An 18,541-nucleotide genomic window follows, 5' to 3' on the forward strand; every position below is an offset into this window, starting at 1 on the left:
GAAAAAGAAGGCGTATCAAAAATGGCTACATACCAGAACCCAGGTAGACAGAGAAAGTTATGTTGAAGAAAGAAACAAAGCCAAACAGATAATTGCAGCATCCAAGAAGAAATCGTGGGAAGACTTTGGAAACAGGTTGGAGAATATGGGTCAAGCTGCTGGAAAACCATTCTGGAGTGTAATTAGCAGTCTTCGAAAGGGAGGTAAGAAGGAAATGACAAGTATTTTGGACAGGTCAGGAAAACTGCTGGTGAATCCTGTGGATGCCTTGGGCAGATGGAGGGAATATTTTGAAGAGTTGCTCAATGTAGGTGCAAATGCGATCAGTAATGTTTCAGATTTCGAGGTAGAATGGGATAGCAATGATGATGGAAATAGGATCACATTTGAGGAAGTGGAAAAAATGGTCAATAGATTTGCAGTGCCATAAAGCGCCTGGGGTGGATGAAATTAAGTCGGAACTCATCAAATACAGTGGAATGTCAGGTCTTAAATGGCTACACAGGATAATTGAAATGGCCTGGGAGTCGGGACAGGTTCCATCAGACTGGACAAAAGCAGTAATCACACCAATCCTTAAACATGGAAACAGAAAAGATTGTAACAACTACAGAGGTATCTCTTTCATCAGCGTTGTGGGTAAAATCTTCTCAGGTATTGTTGAAAGGAAAGTGTGAGTATTAGTTGAGGACCAATTGGGTGAAAATCAGTGTGGGTTTAGGCCTCTTAGAGGTTGTCAGGACCAGATCTTTAGCTTACGGCAAATAATGGAGAAGTGTTATGAGTGGAACAGGGAATTGTATCTATGCTTTATAGATCTAGAAAAGGCATATGACCGGGTTCCTAGGAGGAAGTTATTGTCTGTTCTACAAGATTATGGAATAGGAGGCAAACTTTTGCAAGCAATTAAAGGTCTTTACATGGATAGTCAGGCAGCAGTTAGAGTTGACAGTAAATTGAGTTCATGGTTCAGAGTAGTTTCAGGGGTAAGACAAGGCTGCAACCTGTATCCACTGTTGTTCATATTATTTATGGATCATATGTTGAAAACAATAGACTGGCTGGGTGAGATTAAGATATCTGAACACAAAATAAGCAGTCTTGCATATGCGGATGACTTAGTTGTGATGGCAGATTCGATTGAAAGTTTGCAAAGTAATATTTCAGAGCTAGATCAGAAATGTAAGGACTATGGTATGAAGATTAGCATCTCCAAAACGAAAGTAATGTCAGTGGGAAAGAAATATAAATGGATTGAGTGCCAAATAGGAGGAACAAAGTTAGAACAGGTGGACAGTTTCAAGTACTTGGGATGCATATTCTCACAGGATGGCAACATAGTGAAAGAACTGGAAGCGAGGTGTAGCAAAGCTAATGCAGTGAGCGCTCAGCTACGATCTACTCTCTTCTGCAAGAGGGAAGTCAGTACCAAGACTAAGTTATCTGTGCACCGTTCAATCTTTCGACCACCTTTGTTGTATGGGAGCGAAAGCTGGGTGGATTCAGGTTACCTTATCAACAAGGTTGAGGTTACGGATATGAAAGTAGCTAGGATGATTGCAGGTACTAGTAGATGGGAACAGTGGCAGGAGGGTGTGCACAATGAGGAAATCAAAGAAAAACTGGGAATGAACTCTACAGATGTAGCAGTCAGGGCGAACAGGCTTAGATGGTGGGGTCATGTTACACGCATGGGAGAAGCAAGGTTACCCAAGAGACTCGTGGATTCAGCAGTAGAGGGTAGGAGGAGTCGGGGCAGACCGAGGAGAAGGTACCTGGATTTGGTTAAGAATGATTTTGAAGTTATAGGTTTAACATCAGAAGAGGCACCAATGTTAGCACTGAATAGGGGATCATGGAGGAACTGTATAAGGGGGGCTATGCTCCAGACTGAACGCTGAAAGGCATAATCAGTCTTAAATGATGATGATGAATTATATTACATTATTTTCCAAATTTGATTATTCTCATTGATTTATTAGCCCTTGGGATCATTAACTGAGAATTGTTGACTTCAAAAACTGGAAACTAGGTATTCAAGTGTATCTTACTCGGAAAGAAATACCACTCGACAGCAAACTCCAGCCAGCTGGCAACTGCCGCAATCCCGTACGCTGCACTGTGGTTCAGGATGAATGAGTCGACCGACAGTGTCTTGGGGTTGGTGGCCGCGATCGTCACGAACTCGGACCAGTGGAAGAAAGCCATGAAGCAGACGTAAAGGCCGAACACGGCCCATGACCGGCCGCCGGCACCCACGATGTAAAGGCCGACAGCAAACGCCCAGGCGAGGAATGCCGCACGCACTGCAATCTGCGAGAGAAATTATAGTTAATAATAATAATATTTTATTCAATATCAAATGATTCATTTCATATATACACTACGGGCCATTAAAATTGCTACACCACGAAGATGACGTGCTACAGAAACGTAATTTAACTGACAGGAAGAAGATGCTGTGATATGAAAATGATTAGCTTTTCAGAGCATTCACACAAGATTGGTTACACCTACAACATGCTGACATGAGGAAACTTTCCAACCGATTTCTCATACACAAACAGCAATTGACCGGCGTTGGCTGGTGAACGTTGTTGTGATGCCTCGTGTAAGGAGGAGAAATGCGCACCATAACATTTCTGACTTTGATAAAGGTTGGATTGTAGCCTATCGCGATTGCGGTTTATCGTATCGCGACATTGTTGCTCGCATTGGTCAAGATCCAATGACTGTTAGAAGAATATGGAATCGGTAGGTTCAGGAGGGTAATACGGAACATCGTGCTGGATCCGGATGGCCTCGTATCACTAGCAGTTGAGATGACAGACATCTTATCCGCACGACTTTAACGGATAGTGCACCCACGTCTCGATCCCCGAGTCAACAGATGGGAACGTTTGCAAGACAACAACCATCTGTACGAACAGTTCGACGACATTTGTAGCAGCACGGACTATCAGCTCGGAGACTGTGGCTGCGGTTACCCTTGATGCTGCATCTCAGATAGGAGCGCCTGCGATGGTGTACTCGACGACGAACCTGGGTGCACGAATGACAAGCTGTCATTTTTTTGGATGCATCCAGGTTCTGTTTACAGCATCGTGATGGTCGCATTCGTGTTTGGCAACATCGCGGTGAACGCACATTGGAAGCGTGTATTCATCATCGCCATACTGGTGTATCAACCGGCGTGATGGTATGGGGTGCCATGGGTTACATGTCTCGGTCACCTCTTGTTCGCATTGACGGCACTTTGAACAGTGGAGGTTACATTTCAGACGCGTTATGACCCATGGTTCTACCCTTCATTAGATTCCATGCGAAACCCTACATTTCAGCAGGATAATGCAAGACCGCATGTTGCAGGTCCTGTACGGGCCTTTCTGGATACAGAAAATGTTCAACTGCTGCTCTGGCCAGCACATTCTCCTGATCTCTCACCAGTTGAAAACGTCCGGTCAATGGTGTCCGAGCAACTGGCGCGTCACAATACGCCAGTCACTACTCTTGATGAACTGTGGTATCGTGTTGAAGCTGCACGGGCAGCTGTACCTGTACATGCCATCCAAGCTCTGTTTGACTCCATGCCCAGGCGTATCAAGGTTGTTATTACGGCCAGAGGTGGTTGTTCTGGGTACTGATTTCTCAGGATCTATGCACCCAAATTGCGTGAAAATGTGATCACATGTCAGTTCTAGTATAATATATCTGTCCAACGGATACCCGTTTATCATCTGCATTTCTTCTTGGTGTAGCAATTTTAATGGCCAGTAGTGTACAAAACAGGTTACAATTCTTGACACATAACACAATATGACATTCTTCTGAATATGTCACTGATTAACAAAATGATTACACTACAAACAAAATGTTTTGCTTAACTCTATACACATATTTTTTCATGGCAAGTCTTATTCTGCTTTTAAGCACGATATTATTCTAATCTATAAAAGGGTCTTTGTAACAGGAATTCCTTCGCTGAAATATGAGCTTCATTGTGGAAAACGTCATAACTGTACTGGGCAGTGCACTGGCTAATCTTAAACCTGCATAAAGTGGACCCTTCTCATAGTGTGCTGTGTTGTAGCTGCCAATGCGTATTTTTTCCTGTATTCTAGCACTGTACCGATGCAAATCAGAACAAATGTTGGGCTGCAGTATTTTAGCAAGTAATTTGGCTTTTAATCTACATGCTTGGTATGGTTATCACACCAGTTTTTGGAAACAAGCCACAACATGATTCCGTATATTTTGCTCCACAGACAATTGTTATAGTACCTTTTGGTTGCTGCTCCCCAAATTTCTATTCCATAATTCATGTGAGACGAAAATAAAGCATGGTATGCTGTCTTCAAGACAACAGTGTCTTTGCAGAACTTGCTATTCATATTAACTGTAAATATATTCTTTGACAACTTACATGCTAGAGTGTCAACACTTGTGTACCATTTTAGATTGCTTAAATCGAGAAACTTTACACTAATGTCCTTTTTTACTAACTCGTTGTCTATGTATCGTGTAATTTCATCACGAAAACTACTGTTGTTGAACTCCATGGGACATGTTTTACTGTTTACATTTAAGTGGCTTTCATTAAAGTACTGAACAATTTCATTTGTCACATTATTAGAATGAATCTCTAGTTCATTAAATGATTCCTTTTTACATACATCATCTACTGTTGTTCCACAGAGCACAGAAGCAGACACTCATGGACTAGTTAATATAGAGACGAATCTGTCAGGGTGAGACGGAAACAAAATGCATACAAAATATGTGTCTTTCTCAGTTGCTATTTGTCACTGTCTACAACAAGACAAGGAACAGGAAAACAGCCGAAGTTTCGGGTCTCGTATGAGAAAATGAAGATAAGGAAAGGAAGGAGAAATAGTTTCTAGTATGTATGGGGAATGAAAGAAAGAATTATTTTTTACCTTTCAGTATCTGTTGCACCCTCTACAAGCCACAGATGTCAAATATACAGTCTGTGTTCTTTCTTTGTCTTTCTCTAGTACCTGTTCATGGTGTGTCCGAGTGATTTAAAGACAGCCAGGAGCCTGTAGAAGACGAGAAATAGTTGGGCCAACCATCGTCATGAACAACTACAGAAATTGTGGCGAAAGTGCACGGAGTGATCCAGACGGAAAGGAGGCAAACAACTCACAATGTTTGTGAAATCATTGGGCTTTCATACCGGTTATATCAAAGCATTCCAGCTAAAGAATTAAACACGTGACAAACTGCAGCGAAGTTCGCCACATGGCTTTTTTTTTTGTGGTTTTAGGGCGCAAAACTGCTTTGGTCATTAGCGCCCGGTCCGGGACTTAAGAAACAGTAAAAAATCTAAAATAGAAACCAGCGGCAGTGGGAACGAAAGTCATAAAATTGGAGAAGCTAAAAACAGAAGGAAGGCTTAAAAATCCACTACAGAAAGGGGTTGGGTATCCCAAAAAAAAAAAAAAAAAAAAAAAAAGGACTGACGTCATTTCACTGGCACGAATGAACTCTAGAACGCGATCGGCCGATCGCGTGTCATCTGCTAAAATTGACGATATATCAGGCGACAGCTGTAGACGGGCGCGTAACGGAGTAAAATAGGGGCACTCAATTAAAAGGTGTCTTACCGTCCACAACTGAGAGCAGTGGGGACAGAGTGGGGGAGGATCACCGCTTAAAAGATGTCTATGGCTAAAAAGACAGTGCCCTATCCGGAGTCTAGCTAAAATTACCTCCTCCCGACGACGCGTTCGGGAGGAAGAGGTCCAAGCGCAAGGAAGGGCTTTCACTTCCCGCAATTTATTACGGGGAAGTGCCGACCAATGCGCAGGCCATCAATGAGCAACTTTGCGACATAAACCGCTCCGTAGATCGGTGAAGGGAAGCGACTGAATAGCTGGCCGAGGAAGAGAGACTGCAGCCTTGGCCGCTACATCGGCCGCCTCATTCCCACAGATACCAGCGTGTCCCGGGAGCCAGAGGAACGCCACCGAGACGCCCCCCAGGCGGAGCAAGCGCAGACAGTCCTGAATCTGGTGGACCAGAGGGTGCACAGGGTAAAGAGCTTGGAGACTGAGGAGAGAGCTGAGAGAATCTGAGCAGATAACGTACTGTATCCGCTGATGGCGGCGGATGTAGTGGACAGCCTGGAGAACAGCGTAAAGCTCCGCAGTATAAACCGAACACTGGTCGGGAAGCCGAAAGCGATTTGGGGTGTCACCAACAATATAGGCACTCCCTACACCTAACGATGTTTTCGAGCCATCGGTGTAAATAAATGTGGCGTCTGTCATTTGTGCACATAGAGCAGCGAATGCCCGACGATAAACAAGTGTAGGGGTACCATCCTTGGGAAATTGGCAAAGGTCACGGAGCAGGCAGATCCGGGGACGGAGCCAAGGCGGTGCTGTACCCCAAGTTGTCAAGAAGGTTTTAGGAAAGCGGAAGGAAAGAGAATGGAGCAGTTGACGGAAGCGGACTCCCGGGGGTAGTAGGGAGGAGGAGCGGCCTGCATACCCTACATCAAAGGAGGCGTCGAAAAAAAAGTCATGGGCTGGATTAGCAGGCATGGAAGACAGATGGCTAGCATAACGACTCAGGAGGACTGCTCGCCGATTGGACAGCGGAGGTTCAGCAGTCTCAGCATAAAGGCTTTCCACAGGGCTAGTGTAAAAAGCTCCAGACACTAAACGTAATCCACGGTGGTGGATAGAGTCGAGACGCCGAAGAATAGACGGCCGAGCAGAGGAGTAGACTATGCTTCCATAATCCAATTTCGAGCGCACTAAGGCGCGATAGAGGCGGAGAAGGACCACTCGGTCCGCTCCCCAGGAGGTACCATTCAGGACACGGAGGGTGTTAAGCGATCGCAGACAGCGAGCCGAAAGATAGGAGACGTGGGAGGACCAGCACAGTTTTCTGTCAAACATAAGACCCAAGAATTTAGCGACGTCTGAAAACGGAAGGTTGACAGGACCTAGATGTAAGGAGGGCGGAAGAAACTCCTTACGTCGCCAAAAATTGGCACAAACGGTCTTACTGGGTGAGAAACGGAAGCCGGTTTCGATGCTCCACGAGTGGAGGCGATCGAGACATCCTTGAAGACGTCGTTCAAGAAGGCTGGTCCGTTGAGAGCTGTAGTAGATCGCAAAATCGTCCACAAAGAGGGAGCCCGAGACATCAGGAAGGAGACAATCCATAATTGGATTGATGGCAATGGCAAACAGTACAACACTCAGCACGGATCCCTGGGGTACCCCGTTTTCTTGGGAGAAAGTACAGGAGAGAGTAGTGTTCACCCGCACCCTAAAAGTGCGCTCTGCCATAAATTCGCGAAGAAAAAGGGGCAGCCGGCCTCGAAAGCCCCAAGAGAACAGTGTGCGGAGGATGCCTGTCCTCCAACAGGTATCGTATGCTCTCTCCAGATCAAAAAATATTGCTACCGTTTGGCGTTGCCAGAGAAAATTGTTTATGATATAAGTGGAGAGAGCAACAAGATGGTCAACTGCAGAACGATGCTTCCGAAATCCGCATTGGGCTGGTGTTAAAAGACTGCGGGATTCCAGCCACCAAGCTAAACGGTAATTCACCATACGCTCCAAAACCTTACAGACACTACTCGCGAGAGAAATGGGGCGATAGCTAGAGGGGAGATGTTTGTCCTTTCCAGGTTTCGGAACGGGAACGACAACAGCTTCCCGCCACCGTCTGGGAAAGGTACTGTCGGTCCAAATTCGATTATAAAGGCGAAGGAGGTAACGCAGACTATGGGTTGATAAATGCAGCAACATTTGGACATGGATACCATCCGGTCCTGGGGCGGAGGAGCGAGAAGAAGAGAGGGCATGTTGGAGTTCCCGCATGGAGAAAACGGTATTGTAGCTTTCGTGATTTTGAGAGGAGAAAGCAAGATGTCGCACTTCCGCTGCACGTTTCTTCGGGAGAAACGCTGGCGGGTAATTTGAAGAGCTCGAAATCTCAGCAAAGTGCTGACCCAACGAGTTAGAAATTGCGACGGGGTCCACTAAGGTATCATGCGCGACAGTGAGCCCAGAGACCAGGGAGAAACTAGGCGCGCCTGAGAACCGTCGAAGCCGACTCCAAACTTCTGAGGAGGGAGTGAAGGTGTTAAATGAGCTAATAAAGAATTTCCAGCTTGCCTTCTTGCTATCGCGGATGACGCAACGGCATCGCGCACGGAGCTGCTTATAGTGGATACAGTTGGCCAAAGTAGGATGGTGACGGAAAATGCGAAGAGCACGTCGCCGCTCACGTAGTGCGTCACGGCATGCCTCGTTCCACCAAGGAACTGGGGGGCGCCGGGGCAATTCGGAGGTGCGTGGTATTGAACGTTCCGCAGCTGTAAGAATAACGTCGGTAATATGTGTGACCTCATCGTCGACGCTGGGAAAGCGACGGTCATCGAATGTCGCTAGAGACGAAAAAAGTGTCCAATCGGCTTGGGCAAATTTCCAGCGTCGCGAGCGCATATATGGCAGTGGAGGCTGCAGTCTAAGGACACATGGAAAGTGGTCACTCGAATGTGTATCATCAAGGGCGAACCATTCGAAGCGCCGAGCTAGCGGAACACCGACCGCAAGGTCCAAACGAGATAAATGTGTCGTGGAGGCAGACACAAGGTGCCCCAGTGTTTAGGCAAACTAGATCCGCTTGGTGGAAGACGTCTAGCAATAGAGAGCCACGTGGACAAGGATGTGGAGATCCCCAAAGCGGGTGGTGGGCATTGAAGTCCCCAACCAGCAAATAGGGGGATGGAAGCTGACCAAGAAGATGAAGGAGATCAGCTCGTGCCATTGGTGTGGATGATGGAATGTATACAGTACAAAGAGAGAACAGTACAAAGAGAGAACAGTACAAAGAGAGAACGTGTATCCAGAGAGGGAAAGGCGGACGGCGACAGCTTGGAAGGAACTGTTTAAGGGGATTGGGCGATAATGGAGAGTATCAAGGAGAAGAATCATGAGTCCTCCATGGGCTGGAGTGCCTTCAACAGAGGGGAGGTCATATCGGACGGACTGAAAATGAGGGAGAACAAAGCGGTCATGGGGACGCAGCTTTGTTTCCTGAAGACAGAAGATGACCGGCGAGTAGGATCGTAAGAGGACCGACAATTCATCCCGATTGGCTCGAATGCCGCGGATATTCCAGTGGATAATGGACATAGGGGAACAGAAAATGGAGGAATGTGACCAAGGGTGCTGTCAACTCAACGACTGCTCAGAGCTTGCGACCGACAGCATGGAATGGCATTCAGCCGAAGGCAGAAGATCCTGATCCATAGGTTGGTCAGGAGCAGCCCCTGTCACCAGCGATCGGCCGGTTGACCGGCCACCAGCAGTGCGCCTCGGCGATACAGAAGACGGCCGAGGGCGATTTCCGCCAGGTGATGCTGTAGATGGGACACGCCTTGGCGGAGAAGGATAGGAACTCGGTTTCTTTGTAGCCTTCTTGAAAGTATGATGTTTAGATGAAGGAGGAACCGATGGTTGTGAAGCTGCGGTACGTAAAAACTCTTCACGAGTATGCTCTTTTTTGGAAGACTTGGCGTCTGACTTTTGGGCTCGAGATTTAGCAGAACCCGACGAAGGGTGAGCCATAGAGTGGGCAGGCGAAAGTGGTGAGGTTGAACGGGCGATCTTTGCGCTGGCCGATCTGATGACCGTGGTACTAAAGGTGAGGTCGCAAGTCTGCGTGGCCGCCACCTTTATTGGCCGAGGAGAAGCAGGGACAGTGCTGTATTTCCCTGTCTGAGGCACGGGGGGCTGTCGACTGGCGAATAATTTTCGAGCAGCAAAGGTCGACACCTTTTCCTTCACTCTTATTTCCTGGATGATTTTTTCGTCCTTAAAAACGGGGCAATCTCGAGAGGAAGCAGGGTGGTCACCCATACAGTTGATGCAGCGAGGGGAAGGAGGTGGACAAGCACCCTCATGGGCATCCTTGCCACACGTAACACATTTGGCCGGATTGGAACAGGACTGGCTGGTGTGACTGAACCGCTGACATCGATAGCAACGCGTAGGGTTGGGGACATAAGGGCGAACGGAAATTATCTCATAGCCTGCTTTGATTTTCGATGGGAGTTGAACTTTGTCAAATGTCAAGAAGACAGTGCGGGTTGGAATGATGTTCGTGTCAACCCGTTTCATAACTCTATGAACAGCCATACGCCCTGGTCAGACAGGTAGTGCTGAATTTCTTCGTCAGACAATCCATCGAGGGAGCGTGTATAAACGACTCCATGCGAGGAATTTAAGGTACGGTGCGGTTCCACCCGGACAGGGAAGGTGTGGAGCAGAGAAGTACGCAGCAATTTTTGTGCCTGGAGGGCACTGTGTGTTTCTAACAACAGGGTGCCATTCCGTAATCTGGAACAAGACTTTACAGGACCTGCAATTGCGTCGACACCTTTCTGAATAATGAAAGGGTTGACCGTGGAGAAGTCGTGACCTTCGTCAGACCGAGAAACAACAAGGAACTGTGGCAACGATGGAAGAATCGTCTGTGGCTGAGACTCAGTATACTTACGTTTGTGAGCAGACATAGGGGAAGGTGAGGAAACCATTGCGGAAGAATCCCCCATGATTACCGGCGTCTCCGATGGCGCGCTCCTCCCTTGTGGGGGCCCTCTCTGAGGGCACTCCCGCCTTAGGTGATTGTTCACACCTCAGGTCACACCTCCCGACAAACGGACGGAGGGACCAATCGGCACTTTCGGAAGGTATCAGCTCGGGTAATCACCCCTCCCTGGGTCTGGCCGTTACCAGGGGGTACGTACGTGTCCTACCTGTCTACCCGGGGCGGGGAATTACGCGTTACCCCGTCACTGGCTATGCACAAAAGGCGTGGGTCGGCCTTCAGACAAGCACAGGGAGGAAGAAAGAGAAAGGGAAAGGAAAGAAGAGAGGTCTCGAACGCCGCAGCGGAGAAAAGGGTAAAGAGAAGAGGTAAGGAAAAGAGAAGGACAAAGGAAGGAAGAAGACATAAAAGCAAAGAAGGCGACGAATGCAGTACATTTACGAGCGTCCGTCTCCGGACGTAGGCACAAACCATACTCCCAGATGGGGAGAAAGGGAATGAAAGAGCCAGAGGTGAGGGGAGGAGGGGCGAAGAGAGGGATGGGGAAGGATGCGGAAAGGGAAGGTATGCAGCCCGGAAAGGAAGGAAGGCCACATTAGCTCGGGGTCCCGTGCTCGCTACGCACGTATCCACAAAAGAGTTGTGGACCCCCTGGGGGGCACCTGGCTTTTGAATGCCAATATCGAGACTGAATCACAAACAGAGGTTCAGCGACCCAAATTTCCTGTCGACAATCGTAAGTGCTCACAAATCACAGGTGTACAGTTAAGACCCTGGAAACAGCAATCTTAGCAATAGAAGACACCACCTCTCCACAGCCCTTCGCATCATAATCAACTAGTTTGCAGAACTGTCGTAAGTAATTTCTTCTGTGTGGTCAGAAAGTCACAGGGAAGTTCTATTGTGATGTTTTGAGGCACCTGACAGAAGCCATTACATACAAACAGTCTGAAAGATGGGAGAACAAACACTAGCTGCCTCATCATGACAAAGCATCTGCACATGCTTTGCCCACTGTGAGGGAATTTCTGGAAAAAACAAGACAACTGCCCCCTACTCAACATATCTAGCCCTTTTCTATTACTACTCCTTTCCGGAAATAAAATGAAATTTGAAAGGGTGGTGTTTTCACTCCACAGCAGCCATTCAAGTGGTACTGCAACTCATTTTCCACACGATTCAGTCAGCAGATCTACAGCACTCTTCCAGCAATGTGAAGATAACTGAAAACATCGAGTACCAGTGTGATGGGAGCACTTCAAAGATGATGGTGGAAATTAAAATGGATGATAGGTTTTCTGATTTTTACAGGAATACACTAGGTAATTTCAGTAGCGACTGGTACTCTGTTTTGACAAGGTGTACGGGAGCTTTTCGGACACGGTACATTCTCCCCAAGTGTCATCAGCTAACAAAGCTCATGACTGCCACATCCTCCATATGCAGTCATTACTGGATGGCCCTCTCATAATTAGGGCACTTAAAACCCTACTTCACAGTTCTAAACTAATGCTTTCTTTTCTGCACAGCACTCTTAAAACTACCTCCTTATAAGAATCTGCAACTGTTACGAGCAGACAAGTTAGGGGACTAGCACATTCTGTGCCTACTTCATTGGCTCCCCCGTACATGTGCAGCCCAATACCTCACATCAGAAATGGAATATCTGTAATCTCATCATAATTTTAAAACACGGTCTTGTTATATGCATCTGCTTCTACACTCTGAAAACCACTTTTTGAGTAGCATATGACAGAGGGTATGTACCACTGGCATGCACAGGGTGCAGTAAGAATGACTGTTTAAATGCCTCTGTGCATATTATAATTAATCTAACATTGTCCTTACAATCCCTATCTGAGCAATACAAAGGGGGTTGTGGCATAACAAAAAAATAACCAATTTTTGACAACATAATTTAAATGGATAGGTGAAAAATCTACTCACCAAGCGGCGACAGGACAACACACGTACGAAAAGGTTTTACCTATGGAAGCTTTCAGAGCCAGTGGTTCCTTCTGACAGAATGGTTGAAGGGGGAGGGAACAGAGGTGAAGGAAAGGGCTGGAGAGGTTTAGGAAAAGGGGTAGAGTTCAGAAAAGTCACCCAGAACTCCATGTCAGGGAAGACTTACCAGATGGGATGAAAAGGAGAGACACCTTTGGTAGAGAAGTGGTCACAGCAGAATGGTTTATACAGGAGAGCTCAGTGACCTTCAATGTGGAGTAGTCACTGGATTTCACCCGAGTATCAAGTCCATCACAGACATTTCAACACGTCTAGACTTGCCCGAGTTGACTATCGGCGATATGTTTGTCGAGTGCAAATGTGCTGAAATGACCAGAGCTAAACCGAGACCACACAGACCTCGTGTACTGACAGAGATTGTCAAGCAATATACAGGGTGGTTGTAAAATACAGAATGAAATTAGCAGAAAGAACCACCTATGAATTAAGCACTATCAGAAGTCTAGTTAGCACAACGACAATGTGTACGGAGTTAAAAAGAATGGGGTAAAATAGTCGAGCAGCTCTTCATAAGCCACATATTTCCACAGTTGGTGCTAAGTGATGTTTGAGATGGTGCAAAGAGTGATCCCACTGGACAGCAGATGACTGGGAATGAGTGATTCGGAGTGACAACTCGAGCTATATCTGGTGGCATTTCAACAGAAGGGCACGGGTTTGGCGAATGCCTGGAGAATATTACCTGCCATCTTGTGTATTACCAACAGTGAAGAACATAGGAGGTGATGTTATTGTAGGGATGGGGGGTACTTTTCTCAGTTTTGAGTATAATCCCCTTATTGCAATAAAGAAAATACTGAATGTGGAAGGGTACAAACACATTTTACTACATTCTGTACAGTGTACAGTAGACGTACAGTTCGGAGATGACGATTGTTTCTATCGACACTATTATGAAAAGGATACTTGCTACTCACCTTATAGCAGAGATGCTGAGTCACAGACAGGCACAACAAAAGACTATCAATCAAGTAATTATTTTCTAGCTATAATAAATGATAAAAAACATTTCTGGCCAAAGTCCGTACAGTCCAGAATCGGTATGCCGACGAGACAAAATTGCCGTGAGCACTGAGGCAATCATCCCACCGACGCACCGAATTAGAGATACTTGTTCGGCAAAGCACTGTGTCCTGCTGTGTGAAGAAGTCTGTGAATGACTGCCGCACATCCTCATCTGAAAGGAATCGTCAACCCTTTGAGGCCTTTTTTAAGGAACCAAAGGTGTGATCACATGGGGACAGATCTGGACTACAGGGCAGGTGCCCGAGTGCCTCGCACTTGAAGCCAGCCTCCCAGATTGACCGACGTCTCATGTCGAATTGCAAACAGCACGGAACTTGGTGCGCCATTCCACAGTGGCAGTTTTTGACAGACGTCCCCTACGCATTCTTCACTGTCAGATTGATATCTACCTGGGTTTGTCATTTGGCAGCCGAGAAAACAATAATAGCACACTGGTCCCGCTCGGAAGCGTACGGTAGGAAAAAATGTATCACTGAACTGTGCGGTGTGATAACATGATAAAACTGTATTACAATTTTATATGTTTTGTTGGGTTAAATACTTCTGAATGTAAGTGAAAACTTTTTATACATATGGCTGTCTAAACATAGTATTTTATATAACTGTTTTTTGGTTATCTTATTAGTCTTTATTTTATCTTCAATGAGATGATGCATGGTGCAGGGAATGGCAATTGAATCTCAATGTAGAAAAGTATAATGTGCTGTGAATATACAGAAAGAAAGATTCTTTATCATTTAGCAACAATATAGCAGGTCAGCAACCGGAAGCAGTTAATTTAATAAATTATGTGGGAGTAGGCATTAGGAGTGCTTTAAAATACGAGGGCGGTTCAGAAAGTAACCTCCGATCGGTCACAGTGCGGGTTGTGGGGGGAGTAGCGACGCCATCTGTGCGTACACGCACTCAACAGGTCAGTCGGCATCAAGCCGTGGTCGAGTGAACGTCGTACCTGCGCTAGTTTAGTTTTTGTGGCAGTTTGAAATGTGTGCTGCAATAGAAAACCCCGCCAAATGTGAAGTGCGTGCTGTCATAAGGTTTTTTACAGCCAAAGGATATTCTGCAGCAGCTATTCATCGTGAGCTTTGTGCCGTGTACAGACCGAGAGTTATGAGTGAAGGAGTTGTCCGTGAATGGGTACGTTTGTTTAAAAGTGGACGAGAAAACGTTCACGATGAAGAGAGGAGTGGTAGACCATCATTGGTGACTGACGAACTTGTTCAGACAGTTGATGCAAAAGTTCGTGAAAATCGACGTTTCTCAATGTCGGAGTTGTCTACTGGTTTTCCACAGATTTCTAGGACTCTCTTGTACGAGATAGTGACAGCAAGATTGGGTTACCATAAGTTCTGTGCACGATGGGTGCCCAAAATTCTTACCGACCACCACAAAACTCAAAGAATGGCCTCTGCATTAGACTTTCTGTCACGTTATGAGGACGAAGGAGAACCATTGTTAAACAGAATCGTGACCGGTGACGAAACCTGGATTTAGTACGTGAACCCTGAGACAAAAGAACAATCAAAGATGTGGGCACATTCAAATTCGCCTACCAAACCAAGAAAAGCCTCGCAAGATTTTTCTGCCAGAAAACTGATGGCAACGGAGTTTTGGGATGCCAAAGGGGTGTTGTTGGTTGAATTCATGGAACGTGGTACGACCATTAATCAAGACGTGTACTGTGAAACAATAAAAAAGTTACGACAGGCTATACAGAACAAACGCCGTGGTATGCTGACTTCCGGTATCGTTTTTTTGCACGATAACGCCCGTCCTCACTCTGCTCGCAGAACAACGGCCCTTCTTGAGTCCTTCAAGTGGGACGTTATCAACCATCCACCTTACAGCCCAGACCTGGCACCAAGTGATTATCACCTCTTCATGCATTTGAAGAAATGGCTCGGGTCACAGCGGTTTGATGACGACGAAGAGCTCAAAGATGTGGTCACAGGCTGGCTCCAGGCACAAGCGGGTGATTTTTATGCAGAAGGAATTTCAAAGCTTGTGAAGAGATACGATAAGTGCCTAAATCGCTATGGAGACTACGTAGAAAAATAGTGCAAAGATGTAGTTGTAAGATGTATATATTAAAATATTTTTATTTAACTTGGTGTATTTTTTTAAATCAACCGGAGGTTACTTTCTGAACGGCCCTCGTAGAATGACCACATGAAATTAATCATCGGTAAAGCAGATGCCAGACTGAGATTCACTGGAAGAATCCTAAGGAAATGCAATCCGAAAACAAAGGAAGTAGGTTACAGTACACTTGTTCGCCCACTGCTCGAATACTGCTTACCGGTGTGCGATCTGTACCAGATAGGGTTGATAGAAGATCCAACGGAGAGCAGTGCGCTTCGTTACAGGATCATTTAGTAATCGCGAAAGCGTTACGGAGATGACGGATAAACTCCAGTGTAAGACTCAGCAAGAGAGACGCTCAGTAGCTCGGTACGGGCTTTTGTTAAAGTTTCGAGAACTACCTTCACCGAGAAGTCAAGCAGTATATTGCTCCCTCCTACACGTATCTCGCGAAGAGACCATGAGGATAAAATCAGAGAGATTAGAGCCCACACAGAGGCACACCGACAATCTTTATTTCCACGAACAATAAGAGACTGGAATAGAAGGGAGAACCGATAGAGGTACTCAAAGTACCCTCCGCCACACACTGTCAGGTGGCTTGCGGAGTATGGATGTAAACGTAGACAGATTTTTAAATACAATGTCAAATATCTATGCGGTAAGATTGATCACAATGTGGCACAATACAAATATTGCAATGATTATATGTATGGCTAGTAATCTATCTGAAAGATGACCTCACTAGTGACCCTCAGTGGTTCAATTGCGGCAAGACCATCAGTCGTGAGTCTGCAAAATCACTTCTTATCAAAAGCTGTGGTATGAAGTGCCCTGAAAATACACAGTCACTAAAAGCCTGCAACAGAAATCACTATCAATGGGTTGGCTACACACGTGACATGCATTCCCCCTCCTCCTCCCCCATCTACACGATACACAGAGGTGACCAAATTCAGAAGCTTCGGATAGAAAACGACAACAAATACCATCCTTGCTGCAACAAGTCACACTTTGCTACTGGAGCTCAACACAGTTGTACTTCAAGTGGGTTGATTTATGTGTCAACATTTACAGAATGGTCGAAACAATCTTCTTTTCCCCATGTGCCAGGAGCCTGGAAGGATAAAAATAGTATTCTTGGAAACAGTTCACTATATCACTTTGCTTCAAAGGTTCCGACGCTCTGTAGTGTTCGTGGTATAAAATCTATTTGTATGCCACAAAATACAAGAAATCTACAAGGGTGTGATGAACAGTAATATCTTCCAGATTTTTTATGTGGAAACTCTTAAAGTTGTTATTTAAAAGAAACTTTACTAACATTCTACATCTTTATTCTTCATGCACACACATTTATTTCTCAACATAGTCACCCCGGCTATAAAAACATTTCTCATAATGAGAGACCAGTTTGTTGATATTTACACTGTAGAATGTTTCAGTTTGCTGATAGAACCACAATCTCACCTCTGCTTGCACCACTTCAGCACCATCAAAGTGAAGTCCTCTGAGGTGGTCTTCAAGCTTGGAAACAGATGAAAATAAGATGGGGCCAAATCAGGTGTGTACTGAAGATAGGATGACAATGAACTCAAAGCATTGTATTGTTGTGCATGTCTCAGTGCTCGTGTGTGGTCTGGCATCGTCGTGCTGGACGAGAGGGGACGAAGTTTCCTGTGGTTAGAAACTATTACTGCACACTGTTTCTTACACACGAACATGGTTACGTTACACACCTCCACAGTACACACTACAAGTTGGAGCCCTCTAATGGCAGAGGGCTGCAACCTGTGTCAGCAAACCGGCAAAAGGCAACCGAGTAATATGCGTGACACGTAACACCTCAACCGATACTGAGAACAGAACACAAAATTCGGAGGCATTACTTTTCGGCATGCCCTCGTAAGTCAGCCACTGGATGTTTCTGCCTTTGGGCCTAGGAGAGATGTGTACACTGAAGACTCTGAAGGGAAGGTGGTATCAGCCAATGAGAGTGAAGATGGTTGCTGTACTTGATGAAATAAGTAGGCCTACTGGCAATTTAAAGAAAGATTCATTTCTATTTGTCAAATTTTTAATCCACCTGGTTAGCCAAGTTTGTTAGCACACTGCTTCTGGGATTCTCGGAGTGTAGTGCTTCGAGAATTTCGGGGTTAATTCTAGAAACACTTGATTCTCCTCCGTCTCGAACACCTGATATTTCAATGGCAAGGGCGAGAGTCTTTTTACTGTGCCACACATGTCTGTGCGTGCACAGAGCTCAGCTGTCGTGAGGAGCCCCGAGCTGTGTCGGACGAGCGGCCCCAACAAGTGGTTCCAAGCAGCATCCTAGAAGTTGTATCAACAAGTCAAAAACATATGGATAATGTTCCATTGTGTGTGGTGTCATGTGGTTTGTTACAGAGACAGTTGACTTGTGTATTATAGAGAGATTTTTACTTTATGTCTTGGCTCTGCATGAGGCAGAAAATATGTAACTGTACGAATGTTTAGTAGATTCTGACATTTATCTTGAAACCAGTTGGCTTTCTGGAGTTTGTACAGAATAATTGTTACTTTGGGACAACAAATATGTTGTTGTGTAACTGACAAGAGCCAACAAGTACATAATTTATTTCAAGAATATAGAGCTGGTTAATAATATTCCCTTTGACCTGATACAGTCTTCGGAGATGAATTAAACGGTGAGAACGACATAGCTGATAACCCAAGGAAGAGGATCGGCTACACACACAGTGTGTAAGTCAACTGGAAGAGACGTGCGAGTCGTGCAACCCAACACTGCACTGTCTCCTGTTGTCCA

General features: G+C 45.7%; 1 protein-coding gene across 1 annotated transcript in view; it reads right to left on the bottom strand.

Annotated features, from left to right (window-relative positions):
• Positions 1 to 18,541, bottom strand: part of LOC126108626 (protein-S-isoprenylcysteine O-methyltransferase) — a 44,527-nt gene that overhangs the window by 22,764 nt on the left and 3,222 nt on the right. The window contains 1 exon segment of the mRNA XM_049913938.1: positions 2,052 to 2,313. Within this exon segment, the coding sequence (XP_049769895.1) occupies positions 2,052 to 2,313 (262 nt within the window).

Source organism: Schistocerca cancellata, chromosome 11 (assembly GCF_023864275.1).
Source record: "Schistocerca cancellata isolate TAMUIC-IGC-003103 chromosome 11, iqSchCanc2.1, whole genome shotgun sequence".
Lineage (NCBI taxonomy): Eukaryota > Metazoa > Arthropoda > Insecta > Orthoptera > Acrididae > Schistocerca > Schistocerca cancellata.